General features: G+C 36.3%; 1 protein-coding gene across 10 annotated transcripts in view; it reads left to right on the top strand.

Moving 5' to 3' along the window:
• FAM13A (family with sequence similarity 13 member A) overlaps positions 1-20,095 on the top strand; it is a 251,670-nt gene that overhangs the window by 190,462 nt on the left and 41,113 nt on the right. For all 10 annotated transcript variants that reach the window (XR_005649223.1, XM_039845693.1, XM_039845694.1 and 7 more), the window contains 4 exons: positions 3,073-3,152; positions 3,519-3,561; positions 12,461-12,608; positions 19,783-19,996. Coding sequence is in view for 9 of the 10 variants with exons in the window: in XM_039845693.1 (XP_039701627.1) it covers positions 3,073-3,152; positions 3,519-3,561; positions 12,461-12,608; positions 19,783-19,996 (485 nt within the window). In the remaining variant the exon portion in view is untranslated. The remainder of the gene's footprint in view (positions 1-3,072; positions 3,153-3,518; positions 3,562-12,460; positions 12,609-19,782; positions 19,997-20,095) is intronic.

Here is a 20,095-nt window from a genome sequence, read left to right as displayed (position 1 = left end):
CTCTTTTAAAGATTCTAACTTTAGAAGACTAATTAAAAGTTAATGCAGTAAAACATTTTTATAATAATTCTATTACATCAACCTTTAATTAATGAAAACATTAATGAACTACTCTTACCATACCTAGAGAAATGATTTGGTTATAAAACAATTGAAAACCTTCAAAAGGCATTGAGCCAGTATTTTCTCAAAAGACAAGTATTCTTAACAACTACAAAACATTCGAAAGTTCAGTAGCATAATTCTTATATAATGAAAGCACTTGATATTAAATAGCCGTTATTTTGACCTTACATTCCATAAATAGCCATTATTTTGACCTTACATTCCATTTTCCCCTTCGCCCATCTCAGTGAAGTGAGAGAATTGCTGATCTATTTATTTTAATCTTCCCTCCCTAAACCTTAGGCAAAGGGTAGAAGTTATAATTTATAAAATGTTTTACACCTGTGAAAATAAGTACATTAGTTACTGTACTCCTAGATCTTTACTACCCTTGTTTGTCTCCTTCTGAAAAAATGAGGGTAGGTTGCCAATTGTAACACATTCTTCACATGTTCCTGTTTCCAGAAGGTGTAGGGCAACTTGACTGCCTTAGCAAAGGACCCTGTGTACTTGCATGCTGCATTAGTGAAAGCAGACCATAAATATTCAACAGTCTCAAGTGTGCGGACAACGTGAAAAATTGGAATTATTATAAAGCTTTAGAGAGAAATAGTGAAAAATATTGAAAGTCACCCTTTGTCAGTTGCATCTATAAAAACTCAGTTCCTTGGAGAGTTCTTAAACATGTGGATCAAACATTTTTTTAAAGGCGGAATGGGGGAGGGAGTTGCAGAAGTTACTACTTAATTGTTTTAACCCTTGAGATTAGCTAAACTTTCTCACATTTTACAACTGCTTTTTGCAAAGCCTTCTATTGTATACCATAACTATCTTTTTCTATAATTCTCAAAACCTATATTAATTATATCCTGGTTTCTTCTGTTTAAGGGAAAAATCAGTCATCTAACATCTTCTGGCTGAAATATCTTTAAATTTATGGGATACTATTATAGTTTATTTTCTCTTCTCTTTCTGAATGTTTCTTAGCCTTAATTTGAAGATTTTTTTATGTCTTTTGAAATAGTAATTTGCATATAATTATAAATTTATTTCGTTGATGCTGTTTTAAAATGATTCGAAGGTAAAAGATTGTGCTTTTCCTAAGAATTCATGTTTCACAACTTTAGGAAAACCTCATATTACTGCACTAGATCTTACACTGAAGATTTTGATAATCCATTGAAGATTACCAATGAGGACAAACAAAGGTTCTTTGTCTTAGATTGATCTGTTTTTTTTTTTTTTTCAAGAAAATCACATTGAGGTAATAAGAGCGATTCTGCTTTGGTTTAATGAGAGCCATTTTAAAGAGGCCTCTTCTAACTCAAACCTTACAGGTATAAAACTGAATATAATTGTTGTCATAATATTTTTATTTCTCAGATTTCTTCTAAAATTATCTAACTGTGCAGATTATCTAAGCATGCAAATCAGTGTTCAGTAATGGCAGACACAAACACTGCCTTTCCAGTTCCTGGGACAGTGTCTTAACTGTGGACAGATAGTTGTAAAATAGTTAACTTGGGGATTTCATAATTTTAGAAATAATAACATCAACAACAACTAATATTCATTAAATGTACCAGGTAGTATTCTAGTACTTTACATGTATTCTCATATTTAATCTTCATGACCACACTATGATAAGTATTGTTGCTATCTCCACTTTTCAGATAAGGAAATTGTGGTCAAGTAGGGTCATACAATTGGTAAATGATGAAGCTAGAATTCAACCCAAACATTCTGACTCCAGAGCCTCCACTGGAGGCCACCATTATAATAACAATGTAATTATTATTATAATTATAAAATTATAATAATATTCTGTCTCCCTTTGTTTCTACTCTTTGATGGAGCCTAGCATTTTAAACTTTAAGAATTCTAGATAAGTTAAAGAAACGAACATAAATGGAAAATAATTCATCACCTACCAAGCCAAAGATTTATTTTCTACTCTAATTATATGTTTATTTTTTAGAGATTTTTATGTATGTCAATTTCTTGGGATTATTGTGAACCTCAGTCAGACTTACTTTGTAAAGGGTTTTTCATAATGGGAGGTTATAAATATGTAGATGAATACATTTTGCTACAGTATGTGTTCTTTATTTTGATGTCCCAGGCCAGGTGGATTGTGCTTAATGTCCTTTTAATGTATATTTGAATCTTTGAATTCAGTGAGATTCAGGTCCAGATCTTTAAAGCAGCTATGTTTTTGAATCTACTGAGTGTAAATATGCACTTGTTTACTTATTTGTAATCTTCCTTCATGGGAATCCCTTATTTATTCTGTGTTCAGTCATCTGAATTGCATGTAGAAACCATTGGCTGTATTTACAGAGGCAGTCAGAAAACTTTACAAATATGCCTCCTGATAAACATTAAGCCCTCTTGGTCAGTAGGAAATACATGGCATTCAACTAAATTTTCTGTTTATTTTTTTTTTTCTGTCTTACCAAATACAAAGATTAACATTAAATATTGTAAAAAGAAAGGTTCTTAAGTCCATTTCTTTTTATGGATAGTTTGCAGCTTAGGTATATACTACTCCAGATCATATTGGCAATATATACTGAAATCTGTCAAATAAGCAGTGAATGTTACATCAATTTCTGGTTATATTCAAGGTCAGATTTCTCAGTTCTAGTTCTAATGCTACCCTCATGTTCTGGCAATCCGGGTTTTGCTATGTTTAGCTTTAAAATGTGGTTAATACTTAACATTATAGGGAACAATGACCATTTCTATCATGCTGTCAGATATCTTCGTTAAAGGAATGATAAAGTTTACACACAGTTATGCAAGCAGTGTATAATGAACTGTCATGAGTTTATTAGTTTTAATAAACAGAAATACGAGGACCAGAATTAGTTTTATCTGCATATTATCTAACTTTTCTTTTTTAAAGAAGGGGGGGTCTGCTGTTGCATAGTTCTTATCATTCTTACTGTGTTTGTTTTGTTAAAGAATATGGAAAGTCTTAATTCTACTCCATCTCATGAGAGGGCTAGACTTGATGATGATGATGAGCTGATGTCCAATGAAAGGTAATTTTAGAATTTTCTACCCACATTATTTATAAGAGCATTAATAGATTTTTTTAACTTACTGCAATGTGTATTTAAAAGAGCTAAAAGGAATAGAATTAAAGGACTATATGTTTATCAACAGTATGCTTAGAATAGAATAGAATATTATGCTTAGAGTATCTATTATGGTGCTATAAAAGGCAAATAAGCATATTTATGTTTATTTCTACTTTTATTTTGATTAATTTTGGGATTTTCTTTTTGGTTTTGGATTTTATAAGAATTTGATTTACCCTGCCTACTTTTAAAATAAATCATAATTTCAGTGGATGAAAAGCATTGTTATAAAACACAATGACATTTTGTGTTTGCTTTTGTTTATAGCAAAGAAAATGAGAAAGACAGTGGACACAACCAGCATTTTGAGGTGAGTAGCTAACAAGTAAGGTGACTGTGACAAGATCATTCATATATTCCTGAGAGTACATGTGAAGTATTATTAGCCTTTCCATTAAGGGATGATGAGATTAAGTGACAGGACTGTGATTGGTTAGAAAGGTAAATACTGAGACATAGAGATTACCTAAGAAATCATAAGAACTTCATTCATTTGCTTTTTAAATTCTTTTATTTTGCTTGAGAAGATAAAGTTCAATAGCGTGGAGCTTTCTCTTTAGCTTTTCACAAAATAAAGCAAAACAAAAAGCCAAAGCTACTAGTTCAATTTTCCACAATTTTATGCATTTTTTAAGTGATTGAAGTAAATAGCCACTGAGTTTTAGTGGATCCCTCACAGGAATTATCTCATTAACTTTCAAATTAACATAAAATCAGTTTGAGTTATTAAATATAATTCATTTTCTGAGTTTTGTGTCTCATTTTAAGTGAACAACATAGTAAAAATATCTAACACTCTCATGTTTTCTTTATCTGAAAGTTCAGTTACTTTCCTGGTTTCCCTGTTCTCTGAGGGCATCTCTGTGCTGACCCAAGTATTTGGTTTCCTTGCTCCCAACTCTGGCTTCCAGTCAGTGTGCTCACCCTCATCTTTCATTCATGTATGTGTACGTAATCTCCTACTGCCACATGCTTCTGACTCCACCTTCATTCTTATCAGTTTTCTTTTTGGCAAGAATTAAAGCTTTTCTCAACCTATTCTTGGATTCTGACTCTTGATATGTTAATTATACGTAGAACTCTTTCCCTAACCCAATGATTCCTAATCTTTGTTGGGCACTGAGTCGATGGATTTATTCAAGAACATATACTGAGTCCTATTACATACAGGTACTGAGCTAGTAGCTGGGATTTAATAACAGCTGCAGCCCCTGTCTCCATAGAGTTTTCCAGTCTAGCAGATTAAGAATCTGAAAGCTGTGGACCCCCTTCTTAGAAAAATATACATTCATGTAAACTGGCATAAAATTGCTAGAAATTAATGGCAACCCATACCAATGCTATAAACTCCTCGTATTTTCTCTACTCAGTTCTTGTCATTTACACTTCTTTGTTTACACAGCCAGATAGTAGGAAGGGAATGCTACCTCTTTCTGACTTCACAGTTTGAGCCACTTCTTTCATCTCTTATTTCCAAGTCATTTAAGCTTCTTTCCTCGTCACCCAGGCAACAAGCTGACATCCTTTTCTTGTCCCTAGGCACCTTTTTTCAGACCACAGTTTCCTCATGATAGTGTTGTTTTATTTTTCTTCTGGTTTCATCCTTTCTCTACTCTCTTCCTCTGTTCACAGCAAGCACCTACTCATCATGCCACTGAACGTTATTTTAAAGAAAATTGCTTTGCCAGCCTCCTGGAGAGGTCTTCTCAGTTCTTCTCTTTTATGCTTATTATCCTTTATGAGATAAAAGGGTATGGAGCAACCTTTGTAGATGAACTTCATAACATTAACTCATAAATTCCTCTGGCAGCCAAACTAAGTATGTGCCGAACTCAGTTTGCCTTGGTATTTTTGTGGACAGCTCCCAGGGCAGGAGCTGAATCATGGGGAAAGAATCTCAGATCCTTCTTTCATGTGCCAGGACATATTCTTACATGTGTCACCCATGTGCAGTTACCAGTCAGCACCTAGCCCACTGTTGGCACTCCTTAAACATTCACTATTAATAACCATTGTCCTCACAGTAATTTCAGCTAGGAGATAAAATTAGGTGGCGAGTTAAAATCTAGACTAACCTCTGTGTCACCTTTCTTCCACAACTGCTGCAAAGGAGGGAAAAAGACTTCACTCTACAAGATGTGGAGTTTTCTATTCATGAACGCGTGCTCTTCTTTCACCGAAGAAAATCTATTATCATTAACGAAGGGCTGTGAAAAGATCCATCTTCCATTTTGAAAGCTCTTTCCTTCGTTTCTAGTGTGTTGTGATTTTTTTACTTTTTAGTATATGTAGCACTTTCTAGAACTAGTACTACAACGAAAATAGTTAATTTGGTTTTCTGGTATTACCACAATAATTTCTAAATTTCAGAGACGAAAAATAAATCTAGATTTTGGTTACCTCTCTTTGAATTCGATTTAGCCAGTATTTTATTACAAGTCTCCTATAGCATCAGAATGACATGACAAAATTTACATGCCCACTACAATGGATATGATAGTATTTCCAATTACATTTTTCATTAACACAGATTTTGTCCTCATTAATATTATTGTCTATTACATTTTCCTTGCAAATGCTCGAGTTCATGCAAGAGACAGCAAATGCAAGAGACAGCTATTGAGGAAAGATAGTTTGTCTTGTTTTGACTAGTATTTCCATTAGAATGAGAAACATTAACCTTCAGCTTCAGAAATGCTCCTTAGAGGGATAGATTAGTAGAGAGGCTTATCTTAGAGTCTGCTTCTCAAAAGCAAATAAATGCAGGCACAACTGTGACTTCATATTTTAAGTAATCATTTTGCAGCCTTAAGTGTGTTTTTGTTTGAATGAATGTGTTGAAAAGTAAAAATAGGCTTATCCCTTTGTTGCACATTTTTTTAATTTCTTTTAATTATGCCACTAATTTCATCTAAAAAGAGTTTCTTAACTGTTTTGTATTAAAATCTTTAGTGACATATTAATAATGAAAAAAATTTTAGATTCACTTTAAAATGGCAAAACTTAAAGTATGATTTATTTGGTTGGATTTTGGAAAGGCTGACCTTTTAATAAAATAACTTGTTTGGGGCTCTATAAACTGATATAATACAAGAAAGAACCTAGCTCACTGTGGAATCTGGAGTCTTTGCTTTTTTGTTTATTTTTAAACTACATCAACAACTGAAAGTACCCAGAAGAGAAGTCACCCTTAAAACTAGCAATTTCTAGATTCTGAAAGATATCACTGAAAATACAGATTTCCAGAGTTCTGTTTACAGTAGAGTTTATACCTTATGCTTCAATTTGATTCCTTCTAAAAAGGTGTTTTCCATTATGGAAATACTTTATGCTTTCATTTAAAATCTAGAAAATTCAAACTATTACCTGATACTTAATTTCTTTGTCAAAAAAGCAAAACATGTCAGAATAATACATGAAAGGGTATTACATTATCTGGAATATGTCATTTTATGTCAATATTATAAGGTTAATGAAGTGTTAAATTCTTTCAAGATATTTTTACATTCTTTATGCTTTCTAAGCCTACTGCTTAGGAGAGCTTAGAAGCATACCTTTGATAACAAATAAGACGTTCATAATAAACAAAAGACTATTTCCCTTTTTCTTATCCTGCTTCAAAAAAAAGAAAAAGAAACAGAAAGGAGGGAAGACAAGGCTTTCCAGTCAAAACTGAGAATTAATATTGATCACAAGATCTTAAGTACAGAACTTTATTTGCCCTGATAAAGTTTGAGATTGAGTCTAATGTAGCCCCATCAAGTATTTATGAAATGAATAACTCTGTTATTTCAACTTCACTATATTTAATGGAAACTTTAGGATTTTGTTATTGGTTATAATATTAGAACCAGAAAAATTTAAAAGCTCTATTTATTCAGATTCACTTCCAATTCCATCCAGTCACAAAAGGCTACTGAAGCTTTGTAGTTGATATGGATTTTGGAAATTTGTTATGTCAATTTTCCTCTATTGTGAGGCCAAACAGTAAATATTTATGGTTCCATGTGGTCCTTTTATTAACACTGTGTGGTTCCTTCCTGTGCTAACTGCATTATACAGTACACTCTATGATCTCTTTATTCTTGGCTCTGGTAAGCTATTAGTTAGGCTATTTATCCATGTCCTGTGTAGGGAGGGAGAAGAGATGGAACAAAAAAAAAAAAAATCACCAATCATTTGAAGCCAGGAAAGGAACAGGATCAATAAACTCTGGGGATGGAAAAAGCCAGGCCCAGCCTGACAGGAACAAGTCTTAACTAAGATCACATGGGTAGACTAGTAGTTAATGGTTCTCTGACCTGAACAAGGAATGTCACCTGAGGCTCCAGGCAAAGTGAGCTCTCTCAGTATTTGCTCCATAACATCCTGGATATTTCTTTGAGAACATGCATGACACTTGGCACTTATACATTCAGTATCACCCTTCTGTGCTAAATTCTATTTTTTTTTTTTAATTGAGGTATAATCGACATGTAACATTGTTCATTTCAGGTGTGCAACATGATTCAATATTTGTATATTGTGAAATGATCACTGTAAGTCTGGTTAATTATCCATCACCACATAACTACAACTTTTTTTCTTGGCGGTCATTATTCTGTTAATTTCTCCCATTCCAGTGCCTAGAACATAGTATGTGTTCAGTAAACACTTGCCAAATGAACGAATGGAAAAGGAGATAGGATATACATGCAAATAACATTTCTTTTACAGTTAATAGGGCTATTTTTATACATGTTTTTCATTTAACTTTCACAACTTAATGAAGTCTTGTTCTTGTATCAGAAAAAGGAGCTAAAGTACAAAGAGATGTACCCGCTGACGATCTTGCAGCTAGTAAGCTGGTATTTAAACTCAGGTCTCTGACTTTAAAACCCATTCCCTATCTGCCATACCATATTGTCTCTCCTGAGAGCCACTCAGTTTTTTTCAGTACATAAATATTTAATGTGTTTTTTTATGGTGCAACATTTTTGACAAGAATTGGGTGTGTGATATCTCAGTTGAAAATTATGAAATTAATTTATGTATTTACTGCTTTAACTGAAGACATAAGACGTATAAACAACAAAATTTGAAACCAAAAATATTTTGCTATTTGATAATGCCTCTTTAGGAGAAACAGATAAGCAAGTAGACAAGTGCAATACTCTATGGTAAGCACTCAAGAGAGTGTGGAACCCAAACTAGGCTAACTCATATTTGAAGGAAGAGCAATTTTTTGCTAGTATATTGCTATGAAACCTCAACACTTCCCCATGAACAGCCACTGAGCAGCATCACTAGGTCCCATATGCGCATAAACCCTGGGCCCACACCAGCAGCCCACAGTGTGATGCAGGCAAGGCAGCCATGCCAGATTCAGAGACCAGCAGGGCCTGAAATTGAGAATCAGGCTTCTAGGAGCAGCAGGCAAGTGAAAGAGCAACCTCAGGGAATGATCAGAGCATAGCAGGGCCGGGCCAACCACACGGATGTGATGGTGAGTGAGTGCTGTGCTACGTGTGTCCATGGCTCTGTGAGTTGTTGTAGGTTTATGTAAGAGGGACCTCTCCATTGCTGTGCCAGCAAATCAGCCAGGAAGTCCAGAAGTTCCTGTAAGTTAACATGGTCTTTCTAGCATAGCGTGAATGATAACCCATTAAATGCGGTACGATGCATATACTGAACACCCATATACAGTGGCCTCAACTCCAGACAGGGTGACCTCTTTGCTAGCCCTCAAACATATACAAAATGATCATGCTTCAGGGCCTTTACACTTGCTTTCCCTCTTCCTGGAATATTTCTCCACAGAAGGCTCACTCTCTTATTTCCTTCATGTCTCTGCTCATATGCCACCATAGAGAAAGGACTTCCCTGACCATCCAATATAAAATAGCAGATCTTGGCCCCTACCTCCATCACCCCCTTAACCCTGCTTTATTTTACTCCATAGTCCATATCACTACCCAACACTTTTTCTCTATTAACTATCTCCTATAAGATGCATTAGGACAGAGACCTTATTTTGTCCACTGAAGTTTTGTGCCTATCTAGCAAATAGTAAGTACTCGAAAATGAGTAAATTTTATCTTTGTATCTCTAGCACCTGCCATGTAATGGACAGTCCTATTACACATATATAATAATGTGATACTAGTAAAATTTTGACCTGATTCTCTTTGTTAGAATAAGAGAATCTTACAGAAGTTATCTATTCTAGCATCCTATCCAGGGTGGCAATCTCTCCCTCCCACTTGCCTGACTCCCAGACTTCATTTGTTCCCTGTGAAGGGCAGATCACTAATTCATTCACAAGGTGGTCAGTTGTTGTATTACATAAAAATCAACTGTCCTCGGAACTCCATCCAATGTACTTGAACCTGTTCCACTGAATGCAGCTCTGTCAGTGCAAGAAGCTTGTATGTCTCACACGGAGCCCAGCACAAAGTGGGTTCCCCAAACCATGTTGTTGAAGGAATGAATAAAATTCATACATTTTGGAGAAAGAATATAAAAATTTTCTGATTTTAATTTTCTTACTTTGAAATTGATGCTGATTCAGATGTAGCAGTCATAAAAAGTATACATTTTTACAGTAGTTTGGATGTGTGTGGAATTTTGGGATTTTACATGTGTGGTGTGAAGCACTGCAGAGAGCAGAGAGTCAGCGACTGGCATTGGCAGAGAACCCTGGCTGCCTGCACAGCCCAGCCTTGGGCCACTGGGTCTCCCCACCAGCATCCTCATCTGCAGGCCAGCAGCCTGGAAGCACACATTTTACTAGTATTTTTCTGTATTTAAAATCCTTCAGTGTCTTTCCTTTATCCTCTACAGGATAAAATCCAAACTTAGCCCAGCATACAAGGTCTTTCTCAGTCCATCATCTGCTTACCCAACACTATCATCATCTGTTAGCCTCTCTTCCTATCCCGAGGGCTGGCCAAACACACCCTGATGTCATGACTGCTTTTGCACTTGACCCACACTGCCTGTGCCCAAATCAAAATTGCTGTTGCCGACTCATGATGGGAACGCGAGTAGTTCTATAATATTTCTTCATAATGCATTTGAAATTCTGCTGTACCCTTGTAGCACATTTCACCTCAAATTGCAGTTGTATATGCTTCACCTCCAACTCCTCTCTCTAGCCTTTTGAGATATGGCAATGTTTTGCTCATCTTTATATGGTGCACGGTAAAAATAAAAAACGATAGTCTTGTATGCTTCAGACACCATGCCAGAGGCCTTTCATACCTTCTCTCAGATCTTCAAAGGGACCTTGCAAGATTGGTATTATTAATGCCATTTTATAAATTAGGAAGTAGAGGCTCAGAGAATTGCAGGGGCCCAGTCAGAGCATCAAGCCAGTAAATGTCAGTCACGCTTCAAATCTAGATCTGCCTGTGAGCAAAATCCATGTCTTTTCCACTGTGGAGTAGAGCCAGTGGTTTGATGTATGTTCCTTGTGAAGAAAATGCCACACTTAACAACATGGAATCATATTTCTTATATTCTTACCTTTTTTTTATATATCTCTAAGGTAACAAGTATTAGAAATCTTTATTGAGATAACATTTATTTGCTGTATGCAGATTCTAACGCACACATGATTGGCAACACTGACCCTGTAACTTTTAAAAAGCTGAGCACCAGATTTGGTCATTCAACCCTGGTTCACTTAGGATTCATCTCAAGGAACAAATAATTTTTATGATATAAATGCATAATCTGCTTCTCCCCCCACCCCAATAGACAAACAGCATTTTTAAAGTGTCTTAAAGCCCCAGATTTACTTGGCATTTCTATCTGACTGTAGTAGCTCATGATAAACTGATTGATGATATTTCATTTTATCCCAAATGGGAAGAAAATGCCAGTCTTCATGCATCATTTCATGGAACTGTAATAGTAAAAGCCCTGTCTATTCCCTTGGTGATTTCAAAGTAGGTTGAATAGCTATTAACAGTAGCTGAAAATCTTAGTAGTGCTTTATTTTAAGCATAAGAACATTTCTCATTATGGAATCATCTATGATTTCCAGATGTTTTTGGTTTTTTCATTTAATGATGGTATTTTTGCTAAAATAAATTTCCAGTTATTCTCAAAGAAAACCTTTGGTACAGGTAAGTGCTACTTGAGAAATTCATTTGCGAGTAAACTTTTGTTTATAATTTTATGAAAGAGAGGAGAGTGACAAGGGTTGGGTTGATAAGGTACCAAAAGATCAAAATAAAAAAGAATTAATTTCAGTGCAGTTGTTTAGAACATAAAATCATTTAGCTAAACTAGCAGTTTTGGGGGGAAGGTTTTTCCATCCCCCAGATATCCCAGCCTTATGTAGGTGCCACAAATAAGCAAAACCAAGTGTAGCCAAGTATTTAATACTCAGAGTAGATGAGTAGTAGGAAAACAAATGACAGTTGCATATTCGTAAGATATAAATTATGCATTACCGACTTGCCAGCTCTTGGCTTTTTACTTAAAAAGAAAAGAAAAAAGTCGTGCTCCCTGTGTAATTCTGGCTCATTTCCAGAGTCCATATTCCTTACTGCTAACTAAGATAAGACGCCAAACCTCTGAGCTGTTTGAATTTGCGCAACAATGTTTTAATACCCACAGCTCCTCCATAAATAGTCTGTTCTCCCCATACTTGGGGAGAAAACAACCACAGGAAATCTGGGAATGTGCAGCTAGCTCCACGCTTAATTGATCTAAGCCAGCAGGAGAGCACGCGTGTACACAGCCTCTGCTCCTGGCCTTGCAGGACTGTTTACCCAAGGGGCAGAGAAGTCTGTGTGCAAAAGACACCATGTTGCTTCTACGGCCTTAGCAACAGCAGTAGCTGGAGTGTCGTCGTTGTTTACAGTCTGGAGAGCCAGCCCTCCTTTAAGGAAACACAAACTCCTTTCCCTCATTTCTGGCCCCAGGCAGTAATCATCAAGACTGTCAGCTGCCTGCAGTTGTCAGGAAGAGCAGCCTTCAGAAATCATCTTGTCTTTCTTACAGAAGAAAAGTTAAAGGCGGGCAGATGGACGGTTGCTTTGTGCATGCGAGTGGCCAGCTAGTATCCAGGGGGCATCAGGCTATGATTTTGATTTCTGTGCCGGGTGCATCAGCAGCTGTGGTTTGGGAGGTTTCATCCGGAAGGAGTGGAATTGCTGCAGACATTTTGGGGTTTTGGTAAGCAGTAGATATTTGGGGACATTGTGCTGTTATTACAGAGCCCCACAATGAAGATCCAAGAGCATCCCAGCATACCTGACACCAAATTGCAGAGGACTCCAGATGCTGACGCCCAGCAGGAGAGCTTTGTCTCAGAAGTGCCCCAGCTGGACCTGACCGCATTGTGTGATGAGAAGAGCTGGGCAGGTAGGGTCGTCTGATATTTGGATGATTTCATAATGGAAAAGCATATATAAATTAGCATAGATGAGAGACATGTAAGCACGCAGATGTATGGGTGAGAGTGAGAGCTATGCGTGCAGAAGTAACTGCATTTCTAAATGACTGAAAATCCTTTCCCTGGCATAGGAATGTGTCGTGTTAAGTGCTGCTAAGAGTAATTGCAGTCTGAGAAAGAAAATGTGCTTGCCTTTTATCATAGTGTCACCTTGCAGTTCTTTTCTTTTTCTTTTTAACTCACCAGAAGTGCTGATACGTGTGCGTTTTCTCTCTAGTAGTACCGAGGGGAGCCATGAGGAACCGGTATGCACTTAGGGTTCCGTCTCAGTATAACCATCGCCCCTCCCCCACATGCCAGCCATCACCCTCCTTCATTAAATCTCCTTCCCATTTTTCAGGGATAGTTTGGATGCTTTGCTTCTATGTTTGTTCTTACGGACTTTTTAAAACCCGGGTTAGCAAATGTAGGGATTTGCTTATCAAAGAGAACACTAAATACTGTTTTTGAAAGCCTATGATACGCTGGTTTTGATTGTTTTTTTCTAGAGACTTTTGGTGAAAACCTTAGAAATGTACTGGTGAGGAAGAAGAGGGTATCCTCATCTTGTCAGAGCTGTATTTCAGGAAAGATATTGTAGCAGCTTCCTCAAGCTGCTTTTCTTTCACTCTCCAGGTGTCTGCATCCACTTATCAGTGTGTATCCAAAATAAATGCCCATCTCCCTCTATACAGCGTGTGTGTTTCAAGGCTACAAAGAGGGAGCAGTCGTGCCTGAGTTCAGAGCAGCAGCATGACTTGATGATGCCTTAGCAGAGAATCACAACTACGAAAAAGCATTCTTTTTTTAAAGTGCCTGGATTTCCTTGTCTTCTTTCCCCTGACCTTTTTAAGCTAAAAAAAAAAAAAAAAATTCATTATGGTAATGATCTTAGATGAAGGACCAAAAGGTGATAAAAAAAAAGACCTCAAGGAGAAAAATAGCAACTGTATTTATGCTCCTGGCACCCAGGGCTGAGTGAAGCAAAAACCATTTTTTATTCTAGTTCTCCCTCTTTTCAGTCTAAGAATCATGTTCTAGTTCTTTTCACATAATTTGGCAGTTGGTCTGAGATTTTGTCAGGTCTTCCCAGCTCATGATACATTCACTGGGAAAAAAAAAAATGTGAGGTGTTTTGTTTTGTTTTTAAGTGGTACATTCCTGGCAGTTTTTCATTATTCTTCTTTTGTGTAGTTTGAAATAATCCAGTATGTTTTTAATTCGTACATTAAAAACACCCCCTCCCCCCGCCAAAAAAAATAGTACCATAGTAACTATTGTCAACTAAATAAAAGAAAAAAACACTCATCAAAAATGAATGCTATATTTGGGTTTCAAAAATGTGGTCTCTTCACAACATTAACATAAAGCCCTGGGTGAAAACTAGGATTTTTGGCCAGAATTCTAATTAACTGCATTATCTTGATGATTTATTCAGTAAAGGGACAGGTACTTCTAAAATGGACTGTTTGATTATTTTTATCTTGGTTAATCATAAATCTATAATCTCTTACAGCATGCTTACAGAGGCAAATATAAAGCTGAAAATTTTCTCCAGGGTGGTTGAAAGTTAACTTATAGTTTCCTTAAAACTGTTTCATTATTTAATATAAAGAACTTTCATCCAGATAAATAATAATAATATGAAGGAACCAACATTTTATTTTGTACTGGGAAACTAGATAGAATTTAAAAAGCTTATTGGGAAAAAATACATTGTGTTATCCATGTAATTTGTGAAATGACTTGTTTTAAATTTTTTTGCCAATTACTGTATTATCATTGAACTTGCATACCTTAAATATCTACATAGATTCATTTCAAGGCCATTTTAATTATTTGGTTACTGATTTCAGTAACCATTATTATATATTTTAAATTTCCAAGTTACATTACAGCAGTAATATAGCTATTATAAGTATAATCAAAATAAAGAAATTTTTGCATAACGGATATTTAAGATGAGAGCAGTAAGTCCAATCACTATAATACCACCTTTTTTATAGCGTTGATAGAAACAGACAAAATGCTGATTTTCCAATAAGGAATAAACTTTGCACTAATTTAAACTGTGAATGTGAAACCAATGCAACAAAATATGTAAATGGAATAGTTAACAAAATCATTTGAGCCAATATGCATCTGTAAATGTCTACTGCCAGTCTCCAAGCCACCATACAGTATAACTCCCTCTTTTTGGGTTGCTTATTTGTTCCTTGTTCTCACACCACAGTTCAAACCCAAGTTCATACAGACTCATAGACTATCAGGAAAGACAGTACTTAATGAGCAATCTGCTGGTACAAGCTTCTGTGGTATATGCTTCCATGTGGAAATGATATTCTCCAATTTCTGGGACATACTGTACCAGGAAAACAAAACGTGGAATGAAACTAATAGATTGCATAGGCTACAAAGAGTAGAACCCTCTCAAAGTGAAATCAGAATCTAATCATGCTTCTTGTCCAAAAAATAAGACATGCTTTCTCTTTTTTCCCTCATGCAGCTATGTATTAGTGTATATTATTTGATGTTTAGTTCGAAGTATTAGTTTTTGAAGTATTATTCAAAGTATAGTTTCAAATAGCCTCAGTTTGCCTTCTTTGAAACCTGAGCCCAATTCCATGTAATGACCATGGATAGCTCTGAACACAGGAGTCAGTAATTACCAGGTCCTCCACAGATTTACCAGGAACCAATCATGTCACACCAACTAACTTCCTTCCTTCCTTCCTTCCTTCCTTCCTTCCTTCCTTCCTTCCTTCCTTCCTTCCTTCCTTCTTCTTTTTCATCCTCCTTTTTCCTTTCTCTCTTTCTTCTTCCTTCCCTCCCGCTTACTTCCTTTCTCCCTCCATCCCCCTGTGTCTCTGACTCTGTTTTTCTTTCTGTCTGTCTCTTTCCTTCTTCTCTCTCTATCTCTCTCTCTCTCTCTCTCTCTCTCTCTCTCTCTCAATTCAATTAAGGAAATGATGCATTTGAAAAGGCCTCCACTGGACCTTTCACTGGGACTTGGGACAGCCCTGTCAGAGATATGGAAGGATAGAAACAGGTATGATAGTGAATTAGTAACTGATGAAGCAACTGCACTTAAATGCGCAGATGCGTGGATCAAAATTAGTAAAGCCCTTAGCCCTACCCTGTTCCACACGTTTATTAATGACTTAAACGAAGCTATTGAGTGCCTGGGGCAATGCAAATATGTGAAATTTAAGGATTAAATTTGGGTTGATAAAACTACTAAGCTTTCTTCTAACTCTGACAGTTTGAAAGACTATTTGAACAATTTAATAGGACTACCATTGTTCTGCGGTTAAAATTTGAACACTGAAGGAAATTTTATGAAAGGATTCCCCCAGTAAAGACCCTCCCTAATGGGGGTTGGCATGTCTATATGCCTGGGATGTGCAGTACCTCAAAGCATTTGAAAGCCAGTATGTCTTCATGCCAAGTAGTAATAACATAGTTGAAAGTGAGATGTGGAAAACATCAGTTCCTTTAATTCTGTGCAGAGTTCTTAGAAATAAATCATCTCAGTAGCCAATTTTCTTTAGTATAGTAAATGGATCCAGACAGCTAAGCAGAGAGTGTCTACATTAACGTTAGAGCTCTGTTCCCTGTTCCTACAGTGAATTTCCTTTATTTCCACGTGTGTTGTGGTGTCTGAATTGGGTTCCCCCAGGACCCATTCTTTTTTTATTACATAGGTAGCAAGCATACAGCTTTTCCCTCTATTATTTCCGAACTGTGGTGATGTTAGCTGACCTGGGTGGATTAATTTCTAACAGAGAGACACGCCATACTTATGTCTAGAGTTCTTTGTGACAAGACACATGGCTAAAATCAAAATCACTATACCCAGGGAATTCTCGTCTAGATATGAAAATCGAATTTGAAGCTTCAAATCTTTTCTTCTTTCTCTTTGAATAATTTTCTTGCAATATTCTTGTCTGTTTTGTTACTCTAGAATTACTGGTTAAAATATAAAATATTTTCCCAACCAGCAATTGGGAATTGTCAGTGAATACATCTTAAAACTGACTCTCTCTGCAGGTAATATAATTTGACATAGTATCGTGTACCACCCTGTTCTTTTTCCTTCCTTCTCATTTTGTTTCTATTTGAATGCCAACTATCAAAACACGAGATAGCCTTATACTTTTAGATTGTTTCAAACTAAAACAGAAAGAATAATTGGTTTTATTTATTCTTTACTTATATTGAACTATGTATTACATGTAATTTTATAACTCTTTTGAATAGGAGCCTTGAATTATAAAACCGTATGGAATAAAAGAGAGAAAAAGAGATAATTCATATAAACATTTCATGTTGCATAGGTGAGAAACTTCTACATGCAGGCTGATGATCAAGCATACCTTTTTTTTATTAAGGTTGAAATTCATAATGGTTCTACATTTCTCACTTTAAAATAAGTGAATTCATCCACCCTAACTCTATTTTTAAGAGAAAATGTCACCCATAAATAAGCTTTCTATTTCATATATAAACCCCTGGTGACACTAGGAAAACGACACACTTGGTCTTCTTGTCAGTGAAGTGGGTCAAGAATGGAGCCACAAAATACAGCTGTGCTCACAAAGAGAAAATCTGATGAATGGCCTCATGTGGGCCACAGAACATCAAACAAGCATAATTTTGTTCCACGAATAGTAGTTTATAGTTAATTCAGAATCACAATATATCTTTTACTGGAGCCATGTTTGGTTAATGGTCACAGATACTCATTTTGCAAACAGAGACCACATAGTTGAAAATGTAAAAATTAGTCGTAACATTTTCTAAGAGGTATTCTGCTAGATTTGGACAAATTAAAGGGCTTTCAGGATTTCCAACTAATTTTTGATAAGTGGTAATGCCAAACTAGCCAGCACACCCATATGCCAATATCAACATCAGACTATTTTGTCCATGCCCTTTGTCCCACTAAACCACCTTGCCCTTCCCCCTAGTTGTTTTCCTCCTTTCCTTCTCTGTGGTGAGGTTATTGCCTGCGGCATTACTATACTGTCATAGCCATCTTAACCTTTTTCCAGACTTGGCTCCACTGATTTTAATCCTTGCAGAAAATTACTGCTGTTTAATGAAATATCATGAAATAGAAGATGCAATCTGGTCAGGTTAGTAGTTCCACTCTCTGCATCTTAACACTACATTTTTATTATTTTTCCAGGGATTTTCACTCACCCCTCCCCTCCTCACCTCTCAGTCTGATTTTTCACTTGTATGTTGGCTGTTCAGAGCTGCTCATATCTGAGCCCAGCTCCTGGGAGGAGTCAGCTGATAGCATTAGTACAAATGATGAAGCAGCTCCTGTGCATCTCCAGCTTCAGCCAAGTAAATCTGCCAACATATTCACTACCACTTTTCGAGAGTGAATAGACAAGAATCTGTCTTCAACACTGCCTTCAGTTTTTGAAAATATTTATATTATCTGTGTTCCCAGATAAGTTGGTTCTCTTTATATCTTGAGAAACTATGGACCTCATTCCACATGAAGTCAATTTTTCTTTTTAATTAATGTGCTTCTCTCTCCTACTACACAGTTGGGTCTTCAAAAATTTCAGATAGTCACCCTTGCTATTGAAGCACCTGGCACATTCTAAATTGAAGCACTGTGCTGAAGTCAAGAGAATAGTTTCTAGTACCAACTGTTATTATTGATTAGGTATTTGCTCTTCTTTGGGTTTCAGTTTCCTTATCTATAATCTGTTGAGTTGAATCAGTTCTCAAACTAAAACAGAGTCATTTAGTCAGTTAGCCATTAGTCAGTTGCATTTAGGGTCACTTGTACAACTTTTAAGTGCGTATGTGTACGTGTGTGTGGTTGTGTCTGTAGACGTGCATTTTACATAGCTGGACCCTCGCCTAAAAATTTCATTTAATTGGGTGGTGTGAGGACCTGTACTTTTACATTAGGAGTTATTTATATCTCCCTGTGTGACCCTAACGTGCAGCCAGTTTGAGAAATCACTAGATTAGATGATGTATGATGTTTCTTTCAATCAGGTCTAATGATCTATGATTATAATGTGATCTTTTTATATAAAATGCTGAGTATTTGTTTAAGATAATTTTGTAGATTTTATAAATACTTTGCTAGCTGAAGGAGCAACTGTTCCATGATTCAAACTGTAGGAATCCCAGAATTTAAGATCGTAGCCAAATTCTAGCCTTGTTTAAATCACAGTAATCCACAAATGTATTTAAAGCATAACTTTTTTTAATGCATAGATTATTACAAATGAAATATCCTACCTCATTTGAGACCTAGCTTTAGAATATATTAAATAGGATTTTTTAAATAAGGAAAGGAATATATTGAGGTAGGTCTTGCAGTAAATAAAAATAAATATCACCCTATTCCCTCCGAAAATCACAAATCAGAATTTTGTGCTGAATATGTTTTTTATTAAAGATTGTCTAAGATAATTTGTACAGACTTGTCCTCGGTAAGATGTTGTTTTTTGTTTTTTTGTTTTTTGTTGTTTTTACTAATTTACATATGCATCTTACTTTAATGGCAGTCTTGAGCAGCTTCTGAACTTTGAGCTGCAGAGCATGCATCTTAAACATGCTAATCCCAACACGCTAAGCAGAAGCACCCAAAACAGCTTACTGAATGACCTCAATGGAAAGTGCAAACTCCTAAATAAATGGACTCTCACACGATTAATGTGATGCCTTAGCCGATTCCTATAGTCAATAAAAGATGGATAGCCATGATCCCAGATATCTCCCTCCCTGATGCATGTGCATTTTTTTTTTTATAATGTCTTCACATGGAAAAGTTTTCGTCCATGATCTGGAGGGAGGGGGGCAGGAGTGGAAGCATTCTCGGCTCTCCTCTTTCAAGCCTGTTCCTCAGGGCTGCCCTAGCGAATTCTCTTTTGAGAGTAAGCGAGGATATCAGATTCATTTGGTGATTCTGGTCAGGACATAGTATCCCTCGTCTGAACCTTAAATCTAAAATGAGAAACTATTCAGCGCCTCCTAGATTCAGTGACTCCTTGGTACATTCAGAAAACTTGGCAGACAATTGTACTTTAAAGACAGTTTTGACCTCTTAACTTCATTATTTTCCAGAGCCCATACCGACTTTGTCTTCATGGCAGCAGGAGAACGTGAACTCCGATGAAGCACACCGCTCCCCACAGGCCGGGCTCCTGATTCGTCAGCTTCTGGATGAAGACAGCGACCCCATGCTCTCTCCTCGGTTCTATGCTTATGGACAGAGTAGGCAATACCTGGATGACACGGAAGTGCCTCCTTCTCCCCCAAATTCCCATTCTTTCATGAGGTATGTTTCTTTGTGTTACTGATAAGCAAATACATCATTGCTAGAAAGGTTAGTAATGCTGCTGATGGCCAGTAATATTTTTAAGTTAAGTTGTAAGTC

Source organism: Pteropus medius, unplaced genomic scaffold (genome assembly GCF_902729225.1).
Source record: "Pteropus medius unplaced genomic scaffold, Ma_sr-lr_union100, whole genome shotgun sequence".
In the NCBI taxonomy this organism is placed as follows: Eukaryota; Metazoa; Chordata; class Mammalia; order Chiroptera; family Pteropodidae; genus Pteropus; species Pteropus medius.
The sequence above is the reverse complement of the archived record's forward strand: the minus strand, read 5'-3'. Positions and strand labels throughout refer to the sequence as shown.